The 10,411-nt window shown below is 40.1% G+C and overlaps 1 protein-coding gene across 2 annotated transcripts in view; it reads right to left on the bottom strand.

The window, feature by feature from the left end:
• LOC109523190 (cytosolic phospholipase A2 zeta-like) overlaps positions 1-10,411 on the bottom strand; it is a 23,990-nt gene that overhangs the window by 10,812 nt on the left and 2,767 nt on the right. For both annotated transcript variants that reach the window (XM_019882176.1, XM_019882175.1), the window contains 14 exons: positions 9,849-9,977; positions 8,297-8,331; positions 8,165-8,207; positions 6,905-6,977; positions 6,680-6,816; positions 6,393-6,524; positions 5,860-5,900; positions 5,711-5,753; positions 5,312-5,366; positions 4,843-4,967; positions 4,209-4,298; positions 2,822-2,856; positions 2,551-2,689; positions 894-1,030 (listed from right to left, as the gene is read on the bottom strand). In XM_019882176.1, coding sequence (XP_019737735.1) covers positions 894-1,030; positions 2,551-2,689; positions 2,822-2,856; positions 4,209-4,298; positions 4,843-4,967; positions 5,312-5,366; positions 5,711-5,753; positions 5,860-5,900; positions 6,393-6,524; positions 6,680-6,816; positions 6,905-6,977; positions 8,165-8,207; positions 8,297-8,331; positions 9,849-9,977 — 1,214 coding nt within the window. The remainder of the gene's footprint in view (positions 1-893; positions 1,031-2,550; positions 2,690-2,821; positions 2,857-4,208; positions 4,299-4,842; positions 4,968-5,311; positions 5,367-5,710; positions 5,754-5,859; positions 5,901-6,392; positions 6,525-6,679; positions 6,817-6,904; positions 6,978-8,164; positions 8,208-8,296; positions 8,332-9,848; positions 9,978-10,411) is intronic.

Below are 10,411 nucleotides of genomic sequence, written 5' to 3'. Positions count from 1 at the left end.
TATATAGAGAGAGAGAGAGAGAGAGAGAGAGAGAGAGAGAGAGAGACATTTATTTATTGGTCTGTTATTTATGTATTTAATCATTTTAGTCTTGAGAGCAGCGGTGTCAAACTCAAAGACTGGGGGGCCAAATCTGGCCCGCCACATCAATTTATGCAGCCTGCGAAAGCCACTCAAACATGTCATCTTCCATGATGCTTCCTAAAATCTGTACCAAAATTTCAAATGTAATTAATAGCAGAGATATTGTAAGACTTTACTTGTTACCAAACTGCTCATTAAAGTAACTTAAATAGTTCAAGAAACGATTATCCTTGACTCCTTTATATGGTTTCACAGTCATAACGGCAGTCCAAGGGAAACGGTAACTACAATGTGACAGGCAACACAACTTCCGGTCTGTTATGTCTTTACTTTGTAAATCATTTTAGGTACATTCATTTTTGTTTTATAATAATTTAGTATCTTCAGTGGTTCCTCAGACGGAGTCCTCTGCGCTACGGGAGCTGCGGTGGGGAGAGGCTGTGGTCCAGCCTCATGGGGTCCCCAGTTTTCACGTGTGCAGGCCCCTTTTTCGTTTGAGTTGCATTTTTATGCATGAAAAGTGACGTGTAGAGTGTAACAGCATTTTGTGGTACGGTCACACATATTTAGTGACGTATCCACTTTCAAAATATAAAGAGAGATTCTGCGATTGGTTGGCAACCAGTTCAGGATCTAGTCCGCCTACTGCCCGAAGACAGCTGGGATCGGCTCCAGCGTGCCCTGTGACCCTAGTGAGGATAAGCGTATTCCAAAATGGATGGATGGATGGATGAAAAAGAGAGATTTTTTTAAGCACATTTTAAGATTACGACAAAGTTCCATTTGAACGACTGAAACACTTAACTCACCAAGTAGATCCAGACACTCCTGTGATATAAGATACAATATCGAGGACTTGTATTTCCTTGAGGCTCTTTAGACTGCCCAACAGGCTTGTCATTGCTCTGGATCCTCCCCCCGAACCCACCACTGCTATAGTTGGCACCTAAATAAAGGATACATGTTTCATTTATACAGGAGGGGACTGTAAAATCAAACAAAATAACTTCGAGGATGATTCATTCCTATTTAGAATGCATTTGCCCCATGAGTAATAACTGAGAAATATGTCTCTCTCTCTCTCTTTTTCTCTATATACTGTATACACATGTGGCAGAATACTGCAACTATTGCCATTTCCATCGATTGAACTCATACATAATACGCCATATACGACATTTTTAAAAGCATTAAATGGCATCATGAAAATATATTTGCAAAATAGAATATATAATTCAATATACAAGAATATACAATGTCATATATCAAATAATATGACAATACAGTTGATATAACATGTATAAGATTCAGTTACTTTTTAAACCTGTGTTCCAAAAGATGGCAATGCAAAATAATAAAAAAATAAAACAATATCCAGTGGGGGAAAAAAAAACATTATAGGACAACATTCTTTCTTGAAATTGTTCTTGGACTTTTTCTTCTTAAGCCGCTTTTTCATTGGAACGGTTCCACGCTGCTTCGGCTTTGCTTGGCCTCAAGTGGTCGCTTTTTACTTTTCTTGGGCCGTAGTGGTGGGCGCCTTTGCTTTTTCAATACAAACACTGACACGCTATTCGTGTAAATATTTTGATGAGATTACTCGGCTATCGGTTTTTGGTGGACTTTGACAATAGAGCGATGAAGTCTGTGGTGACTTGACAGGTGAGTTGAAATTGTGTGTGATTGGAGATTGGAGCCTTATAAACTTCAACAGCAAGACTGGATTGTTGACCCGAACGTCGTGTCCAGCGCGACTTATATTGATCTTGTCCCCCCCAAAAATAAAATAAACATTTCCAAGAAGAACAATGTTTTGTTTTTTTTTGTTGGTTTTTTTTTTTCTGCTGTTCATGGTAATGTGCAGTACTGTATGATCCCCTATGTCAGCTGCATTACACAATATAAATCCAGACATAAATGAATGTCATGCAAAATGTGATTTGGACTGCATATACATGTGATTGCTGATGAAGCGCTTTGTAAATCTGTATGAATATGCTTAACTCATAAATTTACCGTTTCGGCATGCAATAATGTATTGCAATATTTGTTTAGACAGCAATGTAGTTTCTATTAATTCATGTAAAATGTACAGCAATAGATTGCCCATCCCTATTTGCTATATATATTCGAATAGATGACCAACTTTCTCATGAATTGGGAGGTAATTTCTCTGATCTCTGAAGTACAGATGACAAACAGTGCCAGTGGTGGATAAGCTTGATGATAATAACGGCCTTGAAAACCTGAGTCATAGCATTGAACATATTTTTCTCACCAATTCTGGAGGTTGTGTGCATGGATCCCAAGGATCCATTCAGGAGACTAGTCTGTATGAGGACCTCAGGGTAAGCACATCGGCCATCACATTGACGGTTTTTGGCATTTTCACGGTGTTTAACATTCGACATTGTGCTTAAGCCAAAGATGTACTGGTGGATTTAGCATCATAACATAGTTCTTCACCTGGTTTGCTGATGGTGGAGAGTCAAGGCCAAAGAGCTTTTGCATATTCTGCCCCACAATTAACTTCCTCTTCTTCAAAAACTCTTTCTCTTGCGGTGGAATGTCAAAATCCAGACGAACTGCAATATGGCCATCGACGCTACAGATTATCATGGGGAAAAAAAATAAATTTGAATACACAGTTGGTAAATACTTATAGACAAATTTTAGTAGATACAGGTTCTGGATACGTTCCAATTTAGAGCACATAAGAAAAAAAAAGGCTGTTTACCACTCATGTGTCTCAACATCTAAATCCACGGTGTCCTGTGGCAGAGGGGAAACACATCAGTCAACTCCAAAGTCATTATGTCATCGAACCAGTCAAGTGGCAATCTTTACACAATGTATTGTGTCGATCACCTTAGTTTATTTTTGATAAAACAAAATGATGTCTGACGTAGTGTGCTTGACAATGAAGCTAATGTTAGTGCGTTAACGCTAATATTATGTCATCATTTAGCTAGGGGTTGGACTTGCTTTCAACTGGTTTACTAAGCTTTCACACACACACACACACACACACACACACACACACACACACACACACACACACACTGATCCATCCATCCATGCATCCATTTTCCAATCCACCTTATCCTCACAAGGGTCGTGGGGGTTGCCGGAGCCTATCCCAGCCGTCTTTGGGCAGTAGGGTTGCCAGCCAATCACAGATGAACAACCATTTGCACTCACAATCACACTTAGGGACAATTTAGAGTGTTCAATCATTCTGCCATGTATGTTTTTGGAATGTGGGAGGAAACCGGAGTACCCAGAGAAAACCCACACAGGCATGGGGAGAAAATTCAAACTCCACACAGGGAGGCCAGAGCCGGAATTGAAACCTGCACCTCTGCACTGTAAGGCCGACGTGCTAACCAGTCATATGTAGTTGGCGAAAATTTATTGCAATTTTATGACATGACGTTAAGATAACTGGAGACTGTTTTTCAACTTACTATTTCCGTAAAAGTCACCATTTTTGTGTCAAGAAATACTTCTGGGAATCGTAGCCCCAGGTCTGATGTTGGCAACAACAACAACCAAACAAAAACGTATGAAAGTCACAAAGTGTGCTCTTGCCTAAGTCTCAATAAATTAAGCTCCTGTAAGTCATGGGAAAGCTCGCTACCGGTTCAAGCTTTCTTTCCAAGTCACACAAATTGGAGTAAACGAAAATATCCAATTTGGAAGAAACTTTCAAATTGCCCATTTCTGTTTTATTCATTTTCCATTCGTGTGATAGATCGGAAATCAGAAAACAAGTTGTTATCCGTTTTTCCATTTTTATTTTTGGAAAGAATATTGAGAAATCCAGTCATTGCTTGGGTTCTTTGAGCTCCTGTTTTGTTTTGAAAAACAAATGAACAAATGAGATATGGTTTCTTCCAAAATGCAGGAAATGCTTCCTGGTAATAACCATTGCTTCAGCTAAATGTCGTCAAAAGTACCATATCATATCATTAAATAATAAAACTAATATTTCAGATTACTTTCCTCTCTACGACTTTTACTGCTCACTTCATTGAACATTTCCCTCAACTCACAAGAATGACACTGCTTGAAATAGTTTAGACTGAATCTTCCTGGTTTTTGATATACAGGTTAATTGTTACCTGATCAATAACAAGAGACACTTTGCAAGTGTGTTCAGGTGGTAGTGGCTGAAGCCTTGCCACACTCGAGGGGGCATCAACAGCAGAGGACTGAAAAACAATATGCAATATAGTTTAATCCCACCATTTGCATCAGGTTCCAAGAGAAGCCACACAGACACTAGCAAACATCCGAGAGCACAGGTGTCAAACTCAAGGCCCAGGGGCCAGATCCAGCCCGCCAGGTCATTTTATGTGGCCCGTGAAAGCAAATCACGTGTGTCAACTTGCTAAAATCTGTACCGAAATGTCAAATTGTCATGTGTAAAAAATAACGTTGAGATTTTGCAATGATTTTTTACCCCGTTTACCCTCACTTGAACAAGAATTGAACAATCTCTTTTAATCGACCTGACTGATTTCAAAATTAGTAATCTATTCATTTGTTTTGTACAAGGAATAATTTTGTGGTTTCACTGTCATAACGGCCTTCCGAGGGAAGATGTAACACCAAAAATTGGCCCGGGACTAAAATGAGTTTGACACACTTGGCCTAGAGCTAACACCAACATAACATACATCCTGATTACTTACATTTCCTTGACAGAAGTAATAATTAACCCCTTGTTATATTATCTGTGCAACTGAAACTCACAGCCAGTCCAAGTTCGGTCGCCAAGTCTCTGTTAATGAAAAAACGCAGCTTGGTGGTTTCCTTTGCTGTTAAACTCTGATTCTCGGGACAGGCCCCACAAAGCTTTATCGTTTTACCCAGGGAATCTATTGAAAACAGGGAGAAAATCCTTGATTGAATTTTCATGAATAATACCCATGGATATATGTCGATTGCACAAATGTCAATAATTTTATATTTGTCATCACTTCAAAAGTAGTCACCATTGTTCATATCCAGAAAGTGGATTATTGATTCGTCCAAACCATTCTGTATCAAAGCAGTTTCTAGTGTCTTGGAATGTTAAATGCATCTTACAAGTGTGTTAAGTTGAGTCCAGACAAGTGAAAACTGTAATAAGTCGGACATGTGGTATTATTCAACAGAAACATAATTGTACGCCCTTCTCTGATTTATTTGGCTATGCACAAGCTAACAAACAGTACCATACCATAATTGTTTAGAAGCTTGTCGACGTTGATGTCCAAAGCAGAGAATGGGGGAGCCTAAAGGAAAGATACATTCGACATTATAGCAAATACATGCAAACTCAACAGTGTGCAATATTTAGACTTTTTTTTTCTTTTTTCTTTTTTTAATCATTTTGTACTTCTGAATTGTTGCCGACCAGTGTAGTGGATTTAAAGTGCAATTGGAGCATCTGCTCATGTGGTTGGTGGTTTCATCTGTTCATTAAATTGCGATTGGGCACTTGGACTTGCCGTGTAAATCCATTTGAACCCTTTCATGCACCCTGTAACCTGATAACATGATGAACTGTCCACTGTCGTAACAGTCCCTGAAAGGGTTCATACACTGAATGCATAATAGTGCAATTGATGTGGCTTACCAGGAGAATGCCATTACTGAAATAGTCACTTGGGGGCTCCTCGCTAAAAACAAGAAAAAAAAAAATAAATCAAACGCCAGGTACTTGATAAGAATGTACTTCTCACATTTGACAGCAAATATTTTATGAATATGTGCAAAATCCGTCACCTTTGGAGCATCTCAAACTGGATTAAAATTTGGTCTGTTGTCTGAAAAAGCACAGAAACACGGTCAAGGTGAGGAGCATGACACAGAAAGACATCAATGAGGAGAGCTCATCCCTGATCATGTAAACTAGTGTTGCAGTCAACAGACATACACCAAAACCAAAATGGATTCGATTACACCAAGCCAAAGTTTCTAAGTAGGAGAGTTACAAAATTTTCAGGCACTGATGAAATCACCTAAACTACAGAAGAAGCATTTTAAAGCTAAGTGTGCCAAAAAAGTATACCATGACATAACCTAAATGGGTTTTTGTATTTTTGAAACATTGCATCTGCCACATGCTGCAACCTCAAAACATGCATGAAGAGATCTCATTCTGTCACCTCACTAGAATTCGCACTTGCCATCATGTATGCTGATTCAATCCTGGTTATTTCACAAATCGCTGCAGTCATTTTGGTATGAACACTTCTTGACAAGGAATACCCCCCTCCCCCACCCCTCCCAAAAGTGTTACTCGTGATTGCATTTACCTCAGAATTTAAATTGAATGCTATTCTTTCTTTCTTGCCAAGTGTGAGGTTGCTGAGATCGTACATAGTCGTTGACATGAGGTCATCAAGTGAAACGGGGTCCTCGTCATGCAGCCTGATCTCTAAAACATTCTGGAGAAACATCAAACGACTTTGAAATCAATGTGTGACATCGCCATCCAGTAGAGTAAAAATGGTCTTTTCAATTGTAATACAAAAACACTGCACTTGAGGACACCATCTTATGATAAAAAAAGTCCCTTCTTTCATCCTCCATGTGGGCTTACTTTCAGATGTGAGGGGACCCTGAAGGTAAACGTTTCATTCCATTCTGGATTGTTGTTATTCTGCACTGTTTTTGTGTTGAATGCACTTGCAGTTGCCGTAGGAAGATAAAGACTGACGTAACAGTCTGACTCCGAAACTGATACACAGTGAACAAGGAGAGGAACCATCAAGAATCATTTTTGACTTGACATGTACTTGATACATGGAAAGGAAGTTGTACTTACAGTAATCTTTGGAATCACCCAGTTTGGCTTTTAGGACAGTCACATTTAATTTCCAGTAAGAAACCCCTTCCTTCTGTTGAGGGAGCCAATAAAAAATAAATACCAGCTGGAAAAAGCCCTCATAAGCCAGCATTTAGATGGACTTATCTCGTGCAAACAATCACCTGGACATACTGTAACATAACAGCTTTCGGTGCGACATGAAGTCATGAATAACTCATTTGACGGAAATATACGGTGTAATTTAACTGGATTTATTATTTGTTATATTAATCAAGTTGACACAATTTTTTTCTTTCCACAATAATTCACTGTGATTTAAACAGGGAAAAACATCCCCTTAATGTGTGGCAAGTGTATACCCATCCATCCATCCATCCATTCATTTTCTAATCCGCTTATCCTCACGAGGTTCACGGTGGTGCCAGAGCCTATCCCAGCTGTCTTCGGGCAGTAAGCGGGGTACACCCTGAACTGATTGCCAGCCAATCACAGGGCACACATAGACGAATAACCATCCACGCTCACACTCACACCTAGGGACAATTTAGAGTGTCCCATTAACCTGCCACGCATGTTTTTGGAATGTGGGATGAAACCGGAGTACCCGGAGAAAACCCACGCAGGGTCGGGGAAAACATGCAAACTCCACACAGGAAGGCCAGAGCCGGAAACGAACCCTGCACCGCTGCACTGTGAGGCGGACGTGCTAACCACCCACCGGACGTGCTAACCAGCCACCCACCGTGCCGCCCCAAGTGAATAACATCCATTCATCCATCCATTTTCTGATCCGCTTAATCCTTACGAGGGTCGCGGGGCGTGCTGGAGCCTATCCCAGCTGTTTTTGGGCAGTTGGTGGGGTACATCCTGAACTGGTTGCCAGCCAATCGCAGGGCACACATAGAGATACAACCATTCACGCTCACACTCACACCTAGGGACAATTTGGAGTGTCCCATTAACCTGCCATGCATGTTTTCGGATTATGAGAGGAAAGACGGAGTACCCGGAGAAAATCCGTGCAGGCACGGGGAGAACACACAGGAAGGCCGGCGACCACCGGGCCGCTGTGTTTACCATGAAATTTTAATTATTTTCTGCTATGGACCACTCATAGCTAGAATATCACACATTCTCATTTATTTACAGTGAATGTGTATGTTTGCTGCATTTTTGCGGAAACAACCTGAAATGTTTATGTAAATTCTATATGCATCACTGTTATAACCAAGTTCATTTCAGTTCAAAATGTCTTACCCCCAAAGAACAGCATTTGAAAGGGCTCACAGCTTTCCTCTCACTGAAGAAAAGATAAACAGACATAGTGACATTTTCAGATGAAATAGTCAATTAAACTGTTAAATAACAAAACAACCCCAAAAATGTTACCTCTCTTTGATCGTAAAGGCGATCCAAAGTTTACCCTTTAAAGACACAGACGGTCAAAGGAAAATTAGGCAAGGACCACACGCGTGATGATGTAAATGATTCTGATATGACAATAGGCTATGTCACATTGCACGCCACATCGAAACTAGGAAGTTTTGCAGACCTTGAACCCCCTCGAAAAAAGTCACTGGTTTGCAAATGCAACGCTAATAACATTTCTGTGTGAATTGATTTCTTGTTGCTTTGTATTCCAGACACCACATTTAAAAGAAAAGCTACGGCTGTTTGGACTCACTACTGTTTTGATTTGACTTTTTGCATCACAATACGAGATGGCGGACTCACAGACAAAAAGGTACCACGGATGTGATCGCACAAACAGATGTGGGTTTTATTATTTTTTTCCCCCTTGAGGAGTATAGAATAAACTAAAAACAGAAAGGAGAATTTTTAGGATAAAATAGCCACAAACAAACAAATATAGATCTATCTATCTATCTCAAAGTTTTGACCAGCAGGTTCGTGCACGAGTGGCACTCCCAATGCAATTACTGTAATCAAAACACTGCTGTTGCCGGCCGGTGTTGTCAAGATAAGTCCCATAGGTAACTTGCTGATGTACTGTTCATGTTTCGTCAGGTTATTGTAAGGTCTGTTGGCTAAATAAATAAAAAAATCAGATGAGAGCTAAACTGTATGTATAATCTTGTGGATTGAAAGCAGAGGTCGCGATTCGGTGACACAAAAATGATGAGTTTGATGTTCCAGGTTTGATGTGTTTTTTTCTACTTTCAGAGAATCAGCGCACCGGCGACTCCAATTCGCATTGAGGTGTCGGCCCAGCAAAAAAGCAGTCAATAGCTCAAAGACGTTGAGGTCCATGTGGGGTATCTGATTTGACCTGACACTGTGCTGTTGTATTTATTGTGTGTTTCTAGCAGGGTTGCCAAACGTCCCTTGAAAAATGGAATGTTTCGAAAAACAACCATATTGAGGGTAAAAAAAGAGACGAGTTTTCCTGCATTCCAGTGGAAATCCAAAATAGTCTCTAAATGTTGATGTACAGTAGTTATAACAAATATCGTGCAAGTGGACCATGCCTCCTTATGTCCAAGATCCCCAGAGCCCGGACCATCAGACCTGGCTGCTCCCTTCTGGTGGGTTCAAAAGGGGATGTTTCCAGCCGAGGCGTTAAAATGAATGCAAGTTAAAAATTGTGAAATGCACAGAGGTTTTAAAATGGAGAAGGAAGAAGTAAACAACTTATCTTGTCCTACCCCTTACTGTGTAGTAATATGAATTGTTCATTTTTCAAAACAAAGAAGAAGAAGAAAAAGTCAAAATATCATCAAATACTTTTACCATTATGTATACTATCCTTTTCTATTTATGAAGTTAAGGTTAACTTTATTTATTAAGTTAACTTAAGGTTAAGTTAATGAATTGAGTCTCAACCGAAATTTACGATGAGGAGCAGATACTTTGCACATTGCCCTGTTTGGATGAATAAAAGGACTTCCCTTTTGCCGCTGGAACCCGCCCACATACATACCTCGGGTTGGATGGCAAATTCCTTGATTTCCGTTTTCCCTTCTGGCAGTGTGCTGATATCAATCACCATTGTTTGAATCAATTCATCAAATTGGGGGTCCTCATCATGCAGATGAATCTGGAGAGTAGTCTGGGAAGATAACACAATATTAACAGATTATATCTTAGAATGTGAGAACAATTCAAGGCTTAGCACAGATATTCACAGAATCAGTGACTAATACGGCGTAGAAAAAAAAGTAGTGTGTTTCCGGTAACCCGACCGACCGAGAATTTCTACGTCGAAAAAAAACTTTACAGTCGGTATTTCTTTTCAAACAACCCTCTACATTTTTGCGTAGAGGTTTTACATCGGTGCAAACTCTCGCGATATTCACGTTGAGCGCGTGCGTCGTTTGCCCTGTCGTCTGTCAACAACATTGAAACATGGCGGCGGCCGCGATCTCCGACGACAGTTTAAACCGCGTTTTCTGTGTTACAGTCGCATGCTCGCACCGTAATGTTAAGAAAATAGCATCCATTGATGTATCGAAAAAATTCAGCAAACTATTTGATGAACACCAC

This window comes from Hippocampus comes, unplaced genomic scaffold (genome assembly GCF_001891065.2).
Source record: "Hippocampus comes isolate QL1 unplaced genomic scaffold, H_comes_QL1_v1.1 scaffold36, whole genome shotgun sequence".
Classification (NCBI taxonomy): Eukaryota; Metazoa; Chordata; class Actinopteri; order Syngnathiformes; family Syngnathidae; genus Hippocampus; species Hippocampus comes.
The sequence above is the reverse complement of the archived record's forward strand: the minus strand, read 5'-3'. Positions and strand labels throughout refer to the sequence as shown.